Raw genomic sequence first — 17,650 nt, 5'->3', positions numbered from 1 at the left:
CAAGAGAAATGATTGGGCTCTTAGGTAAGAAGAGAGGGTGATGAAAACAGCTACACATAGAATCTAGATGACAATATGCTTTTATTATTATTATTAGAAATGCTTTAGATAGATAGCTCTAAATAGGTGTTTGCAGTGTAGCTTTATGCCAGGATCATTTCAACTTGGAAACTGCTCTTCAAATAACATGCACCAAAATCTTTGGTACAACAGACCAACACACACATATCCTAATTCAGATGCAAGACAACTTGCATGTGAATGCAGAGATCAGATGCAAAAACTGTTAACTCTCTTGATTCTCCTAAGAAATACTAACAATGGAATAAAAGCAAAGGACTTTGCAAAAGGCATTTGAATTATAACCTGGAAATCTGCATTCCTGAGCGACGGAAAGACAAGATGGTCAAGGGAATTTGCAGGCTATGTGCCTTTTATTACTACCTTGTCAAGGTTTTTCCTTAAGTGCTTTTTCTCCTGCTTGTATTTCCTAACATAATTCAGCTCCTGTTATATCCCTCCATGCTGGAAGCTACCTGACAACTGGGTAACAGGTGAGCTCACCATCAGTGAAATGCCAAGAGAGGAATTAATCAAGGTTAGAGTGAATATTCCATCAGATGACCACATTTCGTTGCTATAGCTCACTGAATCTGCATGGCCAAGTACCCCACTGGGCAGAAAATGGCTGCATTGAAGCGCCCACTTCCTTTACTATTTAAGTAGTTGCTGGGCACCTGACACAGTGTGCTTGACTTTGAGGTGCTTTTAAAATGTAAAATCAAAATTAAATTTTGCTCAGGTCCTCAGTAAAAACCCACAAAGGGTAAACTTGGCATTCTTGCTACTGCTAAATAAAGAAGCAGAGAAGAAAAGACCTGCTCTCCATAACTCAAGAAAGAAAGAAAGAAAAAAAAAAAGAAAAAGAAAAAAGGGCAATTCTATTATTCTATTTCTCTGCATAACCCTTTCTCTATTACATTTGAGTGTAAATGCTTGGTCTGCAGAACAGGTGTGCATCATATGTAACGGCCAGTGCTGGTGAAACAGCATTTTCTCAGTGAGCGCAGAGGGCATTTTGCAGCGTTTTTCCTTATAGCCCTAAATATTCTGTCCCTGTCCTGGAAGTCAGCAGGAGCCGGTCACTGAACTGTTACTGGTTTCCAGGGGTGCCGTTCCTTGGTGACCTTCAGAGTGTATTGTTTCAGACTGGGGCAGTGTGTAAGGAACGCTTCTACCACCGCCTGGCTGACCACACAGTAGCAGTGGATCTCCAACAGATTTCTGCACTGCCTGGCCAGATCTACTAGCGAGGAATTTAAGTCCTCCGAGGACGTGGTTTGCAGCGTCAGCTTCTTTAAAGTACTGCTGTAGCTCTGCGTGACAAACCTAATCTGATCTACCATGTAATTGTAAGTATTAAGTTGCAGTGTGCTCACAGGTATATTCAGTTTTAGGATCCGTGGTATTTTGCAGGCAGGAACCGTATGATCAAACTCTAGGTCTACACAGAGTTGAGGATGCTTTTGACTTACAGCAGCCCAGAGCTCTTCTGAGATGACTGGTATATATTTGTCCAGGCGCTCACAGAAAATGTCTAAATGGGTGAAAGCTGCTCTTTGGGGCTCGAGCAGCTCCTGAAATACATCATCAGACAAACTGGCATAGTAAACCCCCAAGGCTGAGAGTTTGGGACATGCTCTGAGAACTTTCCTAATGGTGTCTGGTGCCACATTGCATACCAGGGTGCGGTTGTTGATGAACAAGCTGTGCAAGTTTGGGTTGGTGGTAGCTAAGAGTTCAACAAGCTCATCGTCGAGAGTGAAGGGCATTTTTCGAAAATCGATATGCTGAAGATCTATCTGGTTTTTAGTGTCACATATATTCCGTATGCTCTGTAGGATGTCCTGGCCAGAGTAGAAATAGGGGTTCTCCCCATGGCACACAATGCACAGCTGCTGCAGTTTGTGGTTCCGTTTTGCCAACACATCTAAGATGCGTGTCACGTTCTTCCGGTTGACCTCCTTGGACTGGTCAAATACAATCTTCAGGTGCTTGATTTGGCTGAGGAACTGGAGCAGGCTCTGCAGCATGCCTTCCTCATCCTCTGAATCACAGCTGGAAGGGTAAAACAAACTCTTAGTCACTCTGAACGCTAAGCTGAGCAACCACAGAGCAGACATTCTCCTTTACTAGTGTTTCTGCAAGCATCAACAGACTCCCCAGACACTTCTTCTCACTTGATGCCTGAAGAGTCACTGTAAGGTCAAACACTGAAGGAGTCAGGAGGTGAGAGGAGTCAGTCCCCAGAAAGACCTTTCAGAGAATTAAGTGTCGCCATGAAGTTGACTAGTTAGTAACTCTCTCTTGCCATTTTCAAATGGCAACTTAGGGCAACTTACCTAAGACGGTAATACTTCCTGTAAAACCCAAATCACCAGCAGCAATTAAAAAACCCCAGCACGTAACACAATTTTCTCTATTACATAAAAAGGTGCTAGACATGTAAGATAATATCATCACACATAGAAGTCACGATTAATGTCAATAATGTCACAGTAGAGTGGTGTGTTTGACAGGCACTGAAAACATAATGTTATGCCTGCAGAGGTGCCTGGACATCAGACACCCACTCCTCTTACCTGATCTCTGTGAAATGCCAAACAGAGCTAGAAGAAACAGCTGTAGCCCACTGCCTGCACACCTGGAAGACTGTGTATCTATCTCGAAGAGAAAGATAATAGAAAATTTGGATAAGGATTTCTTCTGGGATGTAGTTCCACAGTCCTGGAAATGGAGCAGGCATTTTCCCGATTCAGTCAGGTTTAAAAATGGGAAAAACGTCCAAAACTGCAATTAATTCTCAAAAGTCCCTGTTCAGAAAAACAAAAGAGAGAGAGAGAGAGAGAGAGAGATATTAGGATTTATTTAACAAATCAAACCAATGCAACTGGATCACAGAGGAGGTCAAAATTTTTTCACATTTGAAATTTCACCAGATTTTTAAATTGAACAGAAAAATGAGGAAAATCTGTTGGCCAATTGTTTTGCACAGTTTTTTCAATCAATCCTAAGAAGATGGGTGATACTTTTCAAGAGTTAAAGATGTCACATCAAAGCTTTTGGGGAAAAAAAAAAAAAGCAGCTTTTTTTCCTGCAGTAATAAAAATGCAAGGGAATTTTCTAGTACTGCTGCACTGGTAGTCAAAAAGCTGAGACAGATTTCTCAAACTGTGGGGGCAAAAAAAAAACCTCTTTGCAAGCAGAAGCTCTGCAGAGAAAACAGCCTCACATATCTATTTTTTACTGATAGTGAAACAGAAGGCCTATAGTAGAAACTGGTAGCTTAATTACAGTGGTCCTTGCCTGTGATAAGATGTAACAGTTTGAAAAAAAAAATTACTGTGACTCTAGTTCTCAGAAACTGTATTTACACGTCTGACTTAGAAATGGAAAAGCATATTTTGATTAACCTTTCATGTGAAGTATAATGCAAAAGAATAAAGCGCCTGGGAAGAAGGCTGAGGTTCATCGCATCAGACCATTACCTATCTTTTTCATTCATCTTCTTCCAAAACGTGTTGCACCCATCTTCTAGATTTCTGCACAAATAAAACTACCAACATGACGTATTTTTTCAGCCCTCTCACACTGGAGCACTGGAGCGTAGGCCAAGTCTCGCAATCTCCCTCTGGATTTCATGGCATGCCCTCCTGCTTGTGAAGCCCCAGGTCCCGGAGTCATGGCATTATCTCAGTATTGCAGGTTTCATTTAAATGAAAAGCTATGCTTCTAGATATCCTTGAAGTAGGGAAAGAGTTGAAAAACATGAAGCAAGCACAGAGTAGCGATGCAAAAAGCATCATGCAGAGAGGAACAGGACTGCACATTTTTCTAGAATACGCTGCTTTGAAGCGTGACTCATTATTTTGAGGGCGAGGTGGCAGCAGCATAGCAGCTATGCTATCTTATCTACCATCATATCGGCGACAACCCCCTTTCCACCCACCCTGAGCTGGAACAGCCAAGCGATACAGTCCTGCTTCCTTCCTGGGAACTCGCTGTCTTTTGTCATTTTCTCTGACAATTACTTTCACACCTCGGACCCTGCTTTTCTACTTTTAGCTGCTTTTAATACTGTCTCTAATACACATTTGCCAAAATATTAAACTGCTCTTTGCCCTACATAAAATCTTACGTGTTCAGCCTCTTTTATTTACATGATGATATTTTTCCTTAAAGCCTGAGCCCTTGGGGTCATGCAAAAAGCACCCTGAATCACTTAGAAAGTAAAAGTGCATTTCTAGCCATGGTGATTGCTTGGAAAAGCTTAAAAATACGGCCCGAGAGCAGGAGGGCGGGCAGAAAGGCAAACTTCTTAGTGCTACTTTAAGTAACCGCATGGCTTTGAGTCAGCGAGGAGTACGGTTCACGGTGTGTGAAGGCTGCGGGTTGGCTTGGGCCCACCTCGGGTGCCTGCCCCGGGGCGGACAGCTGGGCTCCGACCGCACCTCCTGAGCCACGGCGGCTCTCCGCGCTCTGCCCGCCGCACGGCGGGGAGCGCCAGCTCCCGGCGCAGCAGGCCCCGAGGAAGCCAGGCGGGCGCCGGCGGGGAGCGAGCGGCCGGCAGCGCCCACAGGAACGGGCGGAGCTCACCCGGGCGAGAGGCCCGAGGCGCCCGGCAGCGCGGGGCAGCCCCGCCGCGGCAGCCCCTCCGGCCCCGCGCAGGCCCCGCCGGGCAGGGGCGCAGCCTACCTCGGGAGCGGGGCCCGGCCGCCTCCGCCGCGCTCCCCGCCGGCGGCTCCCAGCGCCGGCTGCGGCCCGGAGGGAGGAGCGGAGGAGGAGATGCCGAAACTAACAGCGGAGAGACAGGCGCCTTCCCAGCCCGCGGGGCGGAGCGGGGGTGCTGCGCTGTCCCGCATGGCGACGCGCAGAGCGGCAGCCTCGTCCTCCTCCTCCTCCTCCTCCTCCTTCGGCGCCCGGGCCCCCCCGGTTACCTCACACCCCGCTCCCCTGCCGGGCCCCAGCGCCCGGCCTGGCCGCGCTGCAGCCGCCAGGCTCCCGCCGGGCCTGCGTTCCCCGGGCCGGCGCCCCACTGCGTCCCGGCGCCCCGAGCTCCTGCCTCTCCCCGCACCGGCATCTTTGCTTCCCCAGCGGGAAGCAACAGGGTGAAACTCCGGGCGCTTACCTAGCACTTTGGTTTCCCCACACGGGCTGCTCCCTGAACACACGCGCTCTGCCAGGGTTAATGGAAGAGAAACTCGGGTCTCAGCAACCCTTCCCCGTTTTACCCCCTCAATATACAGCAAACAGATTAGCTTCACGGAGAAATGTTAATGGGACACGGGTGGGTGAGGGTCCCCACAGCAACTGTGGTTCCCACCTGGCTCTGGGAGCCTGCACCGCTTCAGGTTTGTCCTTTGTAAGGGAAGGCTGGGATGTCTGGTCTCATTTAACCTCATTAACCTTTAAATGCATGAACTCACGAGTTGCTTCTCAAACTGTCAGCAAGTAAACGCCTGGTTTCCAAAAGCGCTGGCACCAGCAGGCCATCCACACCACACCAGGGCCTGACCCTGTAAAGGACAGCACCCAGGAGACCCAGCCTGGATTAACCCCTTCAGGGATTTATTTCAATTTTCCTTTAGCAAACAAGTTCATTTACACTGTTACAATACCGTTGTTGTAAAATAGCATTAAGTATATATGTATTTTTAATATATATATATGTATACTTATAAAAAACCTTTTATAATGCTTTCTGCTTTTGTTTGAAGTTCAGTTCCCCAGGTTTGCACAAACTGACTGCCAAGCCAGAGTGACGGTAGCTAGCACCTGAGCGCAAAATCTGGCCCTAGGCCCACACCAGCTTCTTGCCAGCTGGGGACAAACCAGGGAGCCGCTGTTACCCCTCTGCTCGCGGGAGGACATCTATGCAAGACAAACGCAGCCTGGGCAGGAGGCTCCTACCTGAGGTTGAGCAATGGAGACCCAAATCCAGCTCTTTGCTTTGCTTGCCACAGAACCTCTCATGGGCTTGGGAAAAGCTGCTTTGCTCTCTCTACCTGTCCGTTCAGTTCGTCAGGGGAGCACAGTGGAGTTAACAGCCTCGCCTGGCTCAGAAAGAGGCGGGAAACCATTCAGGTATCACTGCAGGAAGGACTAAACCAGAATGCCCAGCAGAATTCAGCAGCTATATTGACACCATCGTCTTACCCCTCCTGTGGGAGACGCGAGGACCAGCGGAGGTGTCCCTGCCTGCCTGCCGAGCCTGCTGCAGTCGCCTGGAGAAAGAAGCTCCACATCATTAATCCATCTCCCTTCCTGGATGCTGTTCCAGATGCTGCAGAGTTACCGTGTTCCACAATTCAATTATCCTAGGACACCTTTTCAAAATGACCTCCAGGGAAGGGAGAGCGTGAGAGCTGAACTTCCTCCGCTGCTCAGTAATTACTAACCCAACCAATCTTCATTTCCACCGTTCACTCTCATTAGCAGTGTCACGGGGGAAAGCTGAAGAGTGCCGGCCAGGACCCAGCAGCCTTGCGGTGCCGTCAGCCACAAGCAACCCTGCTTTCCTCCACGCCTGACGGACCAGGGGCACGCACCCCATCCCAGCCCGTGGGCAGCTCTTCAGCTATCCAAACAGAGTAATTTCTGACCGCCTTATACATCCTCACCAACACGAGCGACCAAGTGACCGAAGCCGGGCGGGCGTTCAGCTGCCGCCGGAGCCACCAGCCGTGTTGTGGCATGGAGACCTGGAGGCGTCGAGGCCCGGCAAGAGCCGCTCAGACCTCCTCAGCAAGCGGCGTCCGTCCCTGCCGGCTGGCCTTGCCGCCGGCTTCGGTTGGAAGCAACACGGGCTGAAACCCAGCTCTCGGGGCTGATTTTTGGGGCAGGACAAGAAAAACGGAAGATATTCACGGACAGCGGACTCCCCCTTGCATTTCAATGGGGCTGGGGCTCTTTTTCGCTTTTCCCTTTAGCCCCCCCGCCCGCAGGCAGCCCGGCTGCCGAGCGGGGCCCCCCCGGCCCGTGTCGGCGGAGCACCGGGCGGTGCCGCTGCCCTCGCCCGCCGGCGGCGCGGCGCAGAGGCGGAAGTGGCGGCGCCGAGGCCGGTCAGCGGCGGCGGCGGCAGGAGGTAAACGCCGCCCGGAGCCGCCGGGGGGGCGCGGGGCTGCGGCGGGCGGGCGGGCGGGCGGCCGGGGAGGGGGCCGGGGACGCGGGGCCGGGGCCCTCCGGGCGGCGGGGTGCCGCCGGGGCAGCGCAGGGGCGGGCTGTCGGGGCGCTCTCCGCTCCCCCCCCGCCCCGGTGCCGTCCCGCTCGCAGGACGGCGGGGCCGGGGCGTTCACGGTGCGGGTCGGCAGGCGCCGGCGTTTGACCGTGGTAGGGACACGCAGGCACCGGGGGAGAGGCGGTGTCACCGCGGGCGGCAGAGCCGGGGGGGCCCGGGGCTGGCGGCTGCCCCGGAGGCGCTGCCCTCGCTCTTTTTCCTTGAAATACAGACAGCCCCCTCCCAGTTAGTCTTTTACAGGAATTAAGCGGCAGCAGCCTGACGCGTGCCAAAGGCTGGCGAAAAAGGCAGTAACGGTGATCGCAGACGTTACTTATTGCCTGGGGTTGGTTTTTCTAAAGCACCCCACAACGGTTTGAGTGCTGCTGCTGCCCAAACCCACAGTGAGGGGTCCCCACTCCCGAGCGGGGGCAGGGATGGGGCTGCACTCATTGCAGTGGAAAACTTGCCTGCTGGGATAACGCTGCAGAGACGCAACAGCAAAGGGCTCCTTACCTGAGTTTTTGGAGGCCTGGTGTAATTTCCAGGCTCCCTCAGCGTTGCTGAGTTGAACGAGGCAAGAGCCTGGCCTGCGTGGGGAAGGAGTGCAGGGGCAGCGGAGTCCATGCCGCAGCGACGGGAACAGGATGAAACGGATCCTTGTACTGTAGCTTTATAAGGCGTTACTCAGATTTCTGTTACCCTCCTGCAAGACACTAGGAGATGGGTGCCCAGATCCCAAACTTCCCGGTGTTTGAAGGCTCAGACCAGACCTGGACTGCAGCAGCCTTGCATCCTCCTCTTTCTTCTTTACGAGATGCTTTTCTAAAGGCCTGTGTGATGTGGGAGCCCATGGCCTGGAAAGACTTACTCCTGCATCCTGCAGGCATTCCTTGAACTCCTGAAGTTCAGTGTGAATTTTATGATTCACTGGTTATTTCCTGTATTTTCTGAAGAAGCAGAAGACTCCTGTGCTAGGCACAGTTTAAGGTTATAGTAAGGAAACAGGGTGGGCCATACATCCCAGTGCCCTGGTTTGACGTGCTGCAAGGGATGGAGATGGTTCCCAGCCCCAGCTACCGCCCGGAGGACAGCCTGTCCATGGGAGGTCATCCTTCTCAGTCTGGCAGCCCCTGGCAACAAAAGACCTTCCCACCCACAATCTAAAGGACATCTGAAGAGAGGGACACTCTTGTGGTCAGCAGTTTTACTCCCAGGCCAGTGTTTGGCAGCCAAGGGAAGGCTGTTGGGGTTGAGCAACAGGGCAGAAAGCAGGAAGGAAGGGATGCCGGTGGGGAAGCAGCTGATGGTGTGACAGAGGTGCAAGCAAGTGGTCAGAGAGAGGGGGTAGGACGTGGGGCTGGAGCTGAGCCAAAAGCCCCAAATTACTTGTCACTATGATGTGATGGAAGGGCTGGCTCCGAGCGCCGCTCTCTGTGGGAGCAGCTTCGGGGGGCTTGCGGTGACCAGCTCGCGGACATGTTCAGGGGTTTGCGTACACACCAGAAAGGAGAGGTGGCCATGCCTGTCTCCTGCGCTGTCAGATACATGCTCTCCAGCTGTCACAGCTCAATCTGGCATTGCCCAATCTGGCACAGCTTTTCCACTCCGAGTATCCATAGCCTGGGAGGTGTTTTGGTTCGTCCTTGCCTTGGGAGCAGAGTTGGGTGCTGCTGTGTTAGGTGCAAGTATTGCATTAGCTGGCCAGTGAGGAACAGGTCTGATGAGAATGGGGAGATGGATGTGCTGTCTTCTAGGTGCATTGCTGCAAGAGGTGAACGGTGGGAGAGGAACAATAAATGAACTAGTATGTAAAGCAAAGGGATAGCCCTGAGTGTCCTGCTACATGAGCCCTGGGCTCTGTAACATATCCTTTAGTGAGGACAACCAGGGGACCAGGACCTTGGGCAAAACACCTCTGCCTGCTGTAGGGCTTCAGTCTGTGCGAACGTGCCAGAACCAGGAATGCTGGGTGCTCCCTGGAGCACCCCAGTTACACATCTTGGCTGGGCAGTCAGAGGCACAAGGACTGAAACTCTTTGCTTCAGTCTCTGGACTATAAAATGAATGGGCTCCAGTGGAAAATGAATGCAGAGCTTTGTGAACTGCCAAGTCTTTGGGATACTATGTCCCGCTGTGCTGTGCTTTACAGAATAACTGTAAACTCCTTAAAGATTATACTTGCTTTAACAACATCACAACCTTCTCTAGGAAATAAAGGTAAATCCCCATAATCGCATCATGCTTGTGCTTAGTGGTTGCTGTAAGCACTCTCACGGCCTCAGGCCGTTTTCCCTATGGTCTCTCAGCTCACCTGTGTGATTTTGTAGGGTGCTGAAGATGGCAGGCAGCTCCGCTCCTTGGATCGGCAGCGCTTATCTCTTCCTCCAGTCCACATGCAAGACTATTGTTCTGCCCTCTCTCTACGAAAGCTCCCAGAAGAAACCTAGTGTGTTCAGGGCGCTGAAGCTGGCATTCGCAGGTACCCATCCTCTCTGATGTCTTGGCATGCTGTCTCATCTCTTCGTGCAACGCCATGCCTTTCTTTAATCTCACACACATGGGTAAGGGGAATGCTGGGGCTCACTGTATTTAGGAAAGACAGTAAAGTGGAGCAAGTTCAGCAGATGGTTGGGGGCTGGAGCACTTGTCCTGTGAGGAGAGGCTGAGGGAGTTGGACCTGTTCAGCCTGGAGAAGAGGAGGCTTTGAGGGGGACCTACCAACAGGCTGCCAATACCTACGGGGAGGTGGAGATGGAGCCACACTCTTCACAGTGGTGCGTGGGGAATGAGAGACAACAGGCATAAATTGAAACTTGAAAGGTAGACACCAGATATAAGGACAAACATTTTTCCCATGAGGACAGTCAAGCAGTTGCCCAGAGCTACTGTGTATTCTCCATCCTTGGGGGTTTTCAGGACTGGATAAAGCTCTGAGCAACTTGGTCTGACCTCAGAGCTGACCCTGCTTTGCATGGGAGGTTGGGCTAGAGACTGCCTGGGCTTCCTTCCAACTTGAACTATCCTGTGAGTTATCCTACTTTATGAATGTTTGTTTAAGCCTATTTATGTAAGAGGGGGAAAGATTGCAATTGCTGTGAAAGAAGATTTAATTTCTGTCTTTATACCACCACAGAAACATGTTTTCTGCTTTGAGAAGCTGATTTTTAAAATGAGTGACAGACAGTATAAGTTGTTTTCTGATATAAACAGGCACAATTACATTGGCTTCAGCTGTACGTGATCCTGTTTACACCAGAAAAGGATTTGAGATGCAAATGGCCATAAAACTATGTTTCTCTGTTAATCCTTGTACCAAGCTGATGGCAGAACAACAGTAATTTGAAGCGCTTATCATATTTACCTAGAATGACTCTCATGGTGTTCTTTACCTGTCATACAGCTGAGCCTATATTGTTTAACTGGGCTTGTGTAACTATACTGTAATTTATTCTGGCAATCATCAGTCTAGCAAAGTCGGCTAGTTCATCCAATACAGGCCTGCTCATCTTGCAGCTTGATCCAAAGATGTGAAGCAGCAGGAAGCCCGACACAGTTGTCCAGTTAGGCTTGATTTATGGCTGCTTTGTGTCACTGGAATGGGAATCTGCTCACACATTTAAAGGAAAGCCCACAAAACCACTAAATCCTACCATGCTTATTCAGACCTAAAAAGGAGATGAAATCTGAAGCTGTCTGAAGTTTCATGAAGAAACGCGTGCAAAGTCCTCTCTTTTGAGGTAGCTTTACAGCTGTCTTGTATACCATTCATAAAGGTTTCCATGTCTGTGCAGCTTTTCCCTCCCCAGCCCTCTTACCCTGTTATGGAAGCTTTTGTTTAACCAGCACTCACAAAAAACAAAGCATGACGGAAGCGATAAAAAGACATTTCTGGTCAGCCACACTGAATTAAAGTGCCTTTCCTAGCTGCCTAGCCCCATGTCCCAGTTACACATCTGGTCCAAACTAGACTTTCTGATGCAACCAGGACTCAGTAAACCCTGTAAAGCCACTGTTAGATCACATACTTTTAAATGCCACGTCACTTGTCCTGCCTAATGTGGAGCACACAAGTCTGCTTTGCCTTGGGATTGTCCTCCAAGCATGTCTAAATAATGCCATGACCCATGGTTTAGAAATACCTGATGTAGTGCCAGTCTGAGCTGATACGTCCGTACAGCCCTGTGCAACAACAGGCCAAGAGGTTAATTCGGGTCTGGCAGCAGTATAGCCAGCCTCCCGCAGGCCTCTGCTGCAAAACAGAGAAAAACACATGCTCTGAACCGTCATCATCAGCATATAAAACCCTTGTGGAGTCAAGGTCACTGTGTACAGCTAATCAAAATTAAATTTTGCTGGGAGAAGGAAGAATGAAGGCCTGGACAATTTCTGTTGTGCATGTCGCTTGTGTTCCCCCCGCACTAATGTCACAGGGTACATCCCTGGCTTCTCCTTGTTTAGGTTTTACCGTGAATTAATTCTCTGTGCAAAAGAGCTTAACAAGTGAAGGCCTGATCTCAAGCAGCCTAATTCCTGTGGCTGGATCTATCATTTGCCATTTGTGAGATGTGTTAAAGGCTCAGAGCCAGCCAAAAGTTACCTCTAGGCACAGGGTGGAGAGGAAACACTGGGTCTCTTTCCAGGACCTTCATCACTGCATAAAACTCCAATCACAAGGACTGAAGACTGACTGAGCACTGAGCTGAACTATGCGCTTTCATCTCTAAAACTTTCCTGTGCTACCAGTTTAGCATAAACATTTCTGTCCTGGAAACAGAACCTCAAACTTAAAACCTGCCCTAATAAACAGTCGTGGGGTAATTCCTTGGGGTGTAGTACCATATGGCTTCAGTTGGACACCATACTTCATGGGGATTGATGGTGGCAGGGCAGCAAAAACTTAATCCTTTCCTCTTGGTTTTACATACAGGTTTTCCAGCCCAGAGGACTTTATCACAGAGAGAAGAGAATTCAAAAGCTACTGCATTGCAGGCTTGGTGGTGGATGGGAGTGGGTCTGGGTTGTCTGTCTCATGTCTGGATAGTGACTCTGCTCACTTCTCCCTGCCAGACTGCACCGGCAGTGTGAATGGTGTGGACATGCTCAAAGTGCACTGCAGCCACCCGCACCTGATAGTCCAGCTCAAGTTCTGCAAGCAGGAGAACTGCCGCCGGTTTCTGCAGAGTTACCGGGAAGGAGTGCTCCAGGAGTCCCTCCAGAATCACCTCCAGCTCTCCTTGGCTGTGGCCACGGTGCCTCTTGAAATGGAGCTGAAGGCTGGCAATGAGCACCTCGACAATATGCTGAAGGATGAGGATCGCTGCCTGGAGTGCATCTACAGAGAAAAGGTGAATGGGAGAGGGAGGGAGGCCAGGCAACAATGAGGAGCGGTAGCACAGGACTCAGGAAGGTGGGCGCAAATCTTGCTTTGCTGCAGCTTGCTGGGTCGTTGACTTCTCCATCCTTCAGTTCTCAACTGTAATATGGAGAAATAGCTCTGCCCTTCCCCAGAAAAAAAGCCGTGCGCTTTTCTGGAGGGAAATAGAGTTACCTAAAACAGCCTACAGAGATTCTGCTAAATCACTGGTTTCTATGTATAACCGTTAGCATGGCTGTTATCACCACTAAGACGAGGAATTATAGAAGGTGCAGTTGAGAGCACAGGCAAGTGTGCCTCGATACACCTGTGAGGCAGGCAGAGAGGACAGCAGACCTGTGTGGAATGATCACCCCTCAGCACCTTCCTCCCCCGCCTTGCACACCACCGCCTCTGAGAGTAGCGATGGTAACTGCACCTAGAAGTGAGCGTGAGTGCAGACACTCTGCACATTATACCAACAACTTGTGAGAGGGTGGGGACACATAGCATCTGCTGCCAGCAGGAACAGGCTGCCCATCTGAAGGCAGAGTCTCTCTCTCAGGGGCGATATCTAGCGTCTAGCTCATCACGCACTTTGGCACTGGCACTTTAATCCTGCTAGCAAGAACAGTGAGATCTTGTCATCTCACCACAAAACCAAGGCACTTGACATAATTGCCTTTCTCCTCTCCTCTTTTTTCCCCACCTGGAACTAGCAATACCTTACAGCTCTGGTTTCCTCTAGATGGTCCTGAGAAATAGGTAGTTACCATCTACTCAGGAAGATTAGGCACAAGAGCATGTTTTGCCAGGTTGCTTTTCTGCAAGCACAGAGAAGGAAATGCAAACCTTTCAGCCCCAGACCAAACAACATGTGATATCCCATACCCTGCCAACTTCTGCTTGCTGCTCCCTCCCTCTGCTGAACTAGCTGACTGGACAAAAGAGATGGGCTTATTCTCAGTTCCCCAAAACTGACTCAGTCTGACCTCTGCCTAACAGTGCAACAGTCAGAAAGATAACACTAAGGCACAGCCATCACTGGCTGAGGGCAGTGCTGGGTACCAACCTGCTGTACATGAGCTGAACGCTAGACTGAGTCTGAGTGCTCGCCAGGTTTGACTCTTCCCACATGCTTTGCCTTCGTTACTCCTTTTCTCATTACCTCCTTTTTGGAGGTCAGACTAGTTTTCTCTTGGTTAGTGAGAACAGCTGGCTTGGAGAGGATCCAGGAACAGCAAAACTTAGGTAATGGAGGGGCAGAGAGAGAGAAGGGGGATAGCAGGAGCTGCCTGCTTTGGTGGGCATGAGCTGTTGAATCAGGTCACCCTATTTTGTGGGTCTAACCCTCACGTGGAGTAAGTCAGAGAAGCCACACTGCCTATGGTGCATTCTAATTCTTGCAGAGGGCTGCTGACAATAAACATGGACTAGTAGCAGTTTTGTGCAACTGGTAAGCGCACACTGCTGCATGTGAGAAACCCAGGAGGGGGAGATTGCCTATTTCGTATCACATTCCAGATTCAAATTCACAGATTTACAGCCAGAACTCTACTAGGCTATCTCATTTGGTCAGTTTACAACTCAGGCTGTAGCTATCTCATTGCTCTTCTCTTGACACCATCATCTTAAGCTGCACCTTGCAGCTAAGCATCTACAGCTTTGCGAGATGGTGAACCTGGCACGAATCACTGATGCTGTTTGCATTACAGCCTGACCGCCTGCGGGATGAGGAAATCACAGAGCTGGAGGAATGCCTCAAGAGCCTGATTGTTCACCAGAGCATCAACAACAATATGGCTGTAACAGACTATGCGTCTCTGAACTCCCCATCTCTACCTTACCCTTCTCAAGGCAGCTCCCTCTCCCCACAAGTCACCTTCGTCTTTCAGGGACAACAGTTCGGTGAGTAGCTACGAGTGAACAAGAGAGCCCTTGGTCTTCCTCACTACAAAGCCCAAAAGGGGGGACCGATGTGACAATATACTGGGGTCTACCTCAGATAAATCAAGGATTTCCTAGCATCCCGGAAGGAAGGAATTACAGTAGTCCTAAGATATTGCCATACTCCTTCAGATCAGGGCTCAGCCTGTTTTCTTTCTGGGGTGGCACAGAACCAGATGCTTCAGAGTCTGTGTCCCTTCCAGGTTCCTCACATTTTAAAAGTCCTTAATACTGAAAGGAAGAATACAGAGTAGTTCTCTTCCTCCATGTCATTTGGTTGAGGTGAGTTAATAGCATAGGTTGGATCAGACTGGGCAGGTTACTACGGACACCATCAGCCCTGCTTTCAGCCAGGACTGATGTGTCCAGGCTCCCTGCAGTACACCAGCTTTCTTTGGGGTCTGTCCCCTACAGAGAGCTTTCAGATGGTGACACATAGCAATTTTAGCTTGAGATCAGCTATATAATTTCTGAACATGCTTAAGCTGCGTATACAGTCTCCAGCGCTAAACAGCCAAGGGAGAGCTCCTGTCTGCATTTCAGTATTTTGAGGATGCTTAGGTAGGGAACAGGGGACTTGGTCAGAAAGGCCTTGCTGAGTTGCTTTTGAAAGGCTGAAACAAATAAAGAGGATGTCCATCAGAAAAAAAAAAAAAATGAGCTCTGGCAAATCACAGGACAGTCCCATCCTAGGGGAGGGGAAAAAAAAAAAAAAAAGGAAAATAGGCATTGCCAAGCTTGCAGTGTGGGGGCAAGCCCAGATACTCTGATGTTGTGGGAGGATTTCAGTAAGGGAGCAGTCTGAGCCAGGCAGGGAGCTCAGACGTGCTAGGGCAGATGGCAGAAATGTGTCACTATGAGCTATAGTTTGCCACCCAAGACACCAGCGCTGCCCTGGGGGATGGCAGACTACATGGAGAGCAGACTTGTCCAGCTCATACACAGAGACCAGGCAGACCCTAGGCGGTGAGGCTTGCTCCAGCTGATTTTCCCTTCCCAGTGGTGGAGGAATGCCATCAGAACCCACAGACCCGTGTGCATGACCCCCTGCCCATGGCAGGGCAGTCCCTTTGGCTTCACTGCTCTTGCACTTCTGCTCCAAACTCACAGTGCTGCCCCAGTGTTAAAACACTGGGGGACAAGCAGAGCAGGTCCACAGCAGTTTAATAACGTGCTGTGGACACTGAACAGATTCCCTGCTCCCGAGAATATTGAGCAAACCTTGGACTGGCCCAAGCTGCATCACGTCAGCCATGAAGCCCCTATGTTTTACCTGCCCTCTGTCCCTTTCAGCCAACAGAACGCTCACACCAGACGACCACCAGAAATTTGCCAAGCTCGTGTCCAAGAAATGGAAGCAAGTGGGTCGCTCTTTGCAGAAGAACTGCCGGGCCCTGCGGGATCCTGTCATTGATAACCTGGCCCTTGAGTATGACCGAGAGGGACTATACGAACAAGCTTATCAGCTGCTTCTCAGATTTATCCAGTCGGAGGGGAAGAAGGCCACAATAGCACGGCTGATCGCAGCCCTGGAAGAAAATGGTCTCATCAGCTTGGCTGAGGAGCTCTTGGGCCTCCATTCCAACGAGGACTGCTCCTAGAGCCCGGAGGGTAGTGACATTGCTAAGGGCTTTCTTGCTTTAGCTAGTGTATGAGACTGCTGCCAGTGTCTGGGAATGTAAAGTCCTGAAAATCACCACAGGTTTCCATGTAGATGGGACAGCCCGGGGGAGAAGTTCTGCGCTCGCAGAAGCCAGCACGGACCTCTGATGTTCTTTATTTCATTCTGTTTCCAGAAGTCAATGTTACCTTCCTGTGAACTGGTGAGAGAGACTTTCAGCCTGACTTCCTTCAGGACTGCAATGTCACAGGGAAGCAGCCAGACAGTTAGACAGCCCTAGGGGAGGGTGGGGGAGAGGAAAAAAGCAAGGAAGGCATCTCAGAGGATTTCTCTGGGAATCGGACACCACCACTGTTTCTCAGGCTGTGGCCCAGGGCCATCACCTGGAGAGCTGCAATATATTTTTTATATTGAAGACATTTATGCCCTCAGGCATGACATCAAGCAAAGACAGAGGGGAAATTAAGGAAAAGTCAATTTTATATTATTTTCCTTCTTTGTTCTTCAAACGAGGAACATCTGTGGCAAGTGCATCTGTCCTGCTCTACCCTAGTATAGCTTCTTCCCACCTCTCACCACCTGAAGGTTTCCTTTTTACCTGGGACAGTCTTCTGCAGGGCACAAGATTGCTGCTGTAGAACAAATTTCAGGCACTGAACAAGCAATATGAACAAACAAATTCAGAGAACGATTCCCAACTTTTTCTGGACCGTGGTGGACAATAATATATTGACTACATTGTGCTTAGCTCTTTCCCACCAACCTGAGGGAGCCTGCGTCTGTGAAAAGCAAAACACAATGCTGGAAGGAAAATAGTCTCCTAGTCAGCAAGTTACCTGTGGAGCGCAGATTGGAACTGCAGCTCTGAGGTGTGTCACAGCATCAAATAGCATCCTGACCCCAGCCCACAGAGCTGAGCAATCGCCTCTGACCGGCTGGCTGCTAGTGCCTTCGCTCTCAAGCACCTGCCCTCGGCCTGCTGAGTTCACTGGAGAGGATAGCTCACGCCATTGTGTCCCACAAGAGTCGGGATTTGCACAGAGCGTTCCCCTGGCGGTGTTGTCACTGTGTGACAATTGGGCATCAGCTGCTATGCCTGGATTTACCTACCCTGATTTTGAGGGTTAAAAATGGCTTAAAGGACAAAGCACCCAAACCCCAGGGCTGACTCATGCTTTCTGTTCCGGTAGGAGAAGCCGACTCTCTCCTGGTATGGTTGATGCAGATTGCAACAGAGCAGAGTTTACACCTTTGCCCATAACAAAGCAACAAGTATCTTGCATGACATGGGTCCCGTGAAGCACAACAGCAGCTTGATTACCTTTGACATATTCCCTATATGTCGCTTTCCTGATATGTTTTTACTTATCCTTTTTCATTAATTCTATCCCTCTTTGCCCTTCCCATCCATGGGAATAGCCAGTGGGCCTTGGAAATTACTTCAGATGCA

At 50.2% G+C, this 17,650-nt stretch overlaps 2 protein-coding genes across 8 annotated transcripts; one reads left to right on the top strand and one right to left on the bottom strand.

Moving 5' to 3' along the window:
* Nucleotides 1-62: 62 nt before the first annotated feature.
* On the bottom strand, nucleotides 63-9,718 carry FBXL8 (F-box and leucine rich repeat protein 8). Of its 7 annotated transcripts, XM_087740068.1 has the most exons (8): nucleotides 9,591-9,718; nucleotides 7,793-9,041; nucleotides 6,217-6,284; nucleotides 5,971-6,113; nucleotides 5,384-5,576; nucleotides 3,549-3,801; nucleotides 2,643-2,873; nucleotides 63-2,118 (listed from the first exon to the last, which is right to left on the bottom strand). In XM_087740068.1, the coding sequence occupies exons 7-8, from the start codon at nucleotides 2,804-2,806 to the stop codon at nucleotides 1,143-1,145; spliced, it is 1,140 nt and encodes a 379-aa protein (XP_087596194.1). In that variant the 5' UTR covers nucleotides 2,807-2,873; nucleotides 3,549-3,801; nucleotides 5,384-5,576; nucleotides 5,971-6,113; nucleotides 6,217-6,284; nucleotides 7,793-9,041; nucleotides 9,591-9,718; the 3' UTR covers nucleotides 63-1,142. The 7 variants fall into 7 exon arrangements, with proteins under 7 accessions (XP_087596194.1, XP_087596195.1, XP_087596197.1 ...); XM_087740069.1 differs by lacking the exons at nucleotides 7,793-9,041; nucleotides 9,591-9,718 and adding an exon at nucleotides 6,681-6,754; XM_087740071.1 differs by lacking the exons at nucleotides 5,384-5,576; nucleotides 5,971-6,113; nucleotides 6,217-6,284; nucleotides 7,793-9,041; nucleotides 9,591-9,718 and adding an exon at nucleotides 5,189-5,353.
* On the top strand, nucleotides 7,077-16,765 carry TRADD (TNFRSF1A associated via death domain). Its single transcript, XM_087740073.1, has 5 exons — nucleotides 7,077-7,144; nucleotides 9,607-9,758; nucleotides 12,347-12,624; nucleotides 14,348-14,540; nucleotides 15,873-16,765. Exons 2-5 carry the CDS (start codon nucleotides 9,617-9,619, stop codon nucleotides 16,178-16,180), a joined length of 921 nt encoding a protein of 306 aa, XP_087596199.1. The 5' UTR covers nucleotides 7,077-7,144; nucleotides 9,607-9,616; the 3' UTR covers nucleotides 16,181-16,765.
* Nucleotides 16,766-17,650: the final 885 nt, after the last annotated feature.

The sequence above is a fragment of the Nipponia nippon genome, unplaced genomic scaffold (genome assembly GCF_047370975.1).
Source record: "Nipponia nippon isolate SJK-2023a ecotype South Korea unplaced genomic scaffold, ASM4737097v1 scaffold_7, whole genome shotgun sequence".
Lineage (NCBI taxonomy): Eukaryota > Metazoa > Chordata > Aves > Pelecaniformes > Threskiornithidae > Nipponia > Nipponia nippon.
Note: the sequence above shows the minus strand (reverse complement) of the source record. Positions and strands in the feature narration are given on the sequence as shown.

Excerpts from the sequence above, each read along its gene's own strand:
- FBXL8 (XM_087740065.1), bottom strand. The coding sequence starts at position 6,308 with ATGATGTGGAGCTTCTTTCTCCAGGCGACTGCAGCAGGCTCGGCAGGC. Across the intron at positions 2,721-6,216 it reads TCGCGTCTCCCACAGGAGGG|ATACACAGTCTTCCAGGTGT; the intron begins GTAAGACGATGG and ends TCTTCGAGATAG. Across the intron at positions 2,119-2,642 it reads TGGCATTTCACAGAGATCAG|CTGTGATTCAGAGGATGAGG; the intron begins GTAAGAGGAGTG and ends TTACCCTTCCAG.
- TRADD (XM_087740073.1), top strand. The coding sequence starts at position 9,617 with ATGGCAGGCAGCTCCGCTCCTTGGATCGGCAGCGCTTATCTCTTCCTC. Across the intron at positions 9,759-12,346 it reads GCTGAAGCTGGCATTCGCAG|ACTGCACCGGCAGTGTGAAT; the intron begins GTACCCATCCTC and ends TCTCCCTGCCAG. Across the intron at positions 14,541-15,872 it reads CTTTCAGGGACAACAGTTCG|CCAACAGAACGCTCACACCA; the intron begins GTGAGTAGCTAC and ends TGTCCCTTTCAG.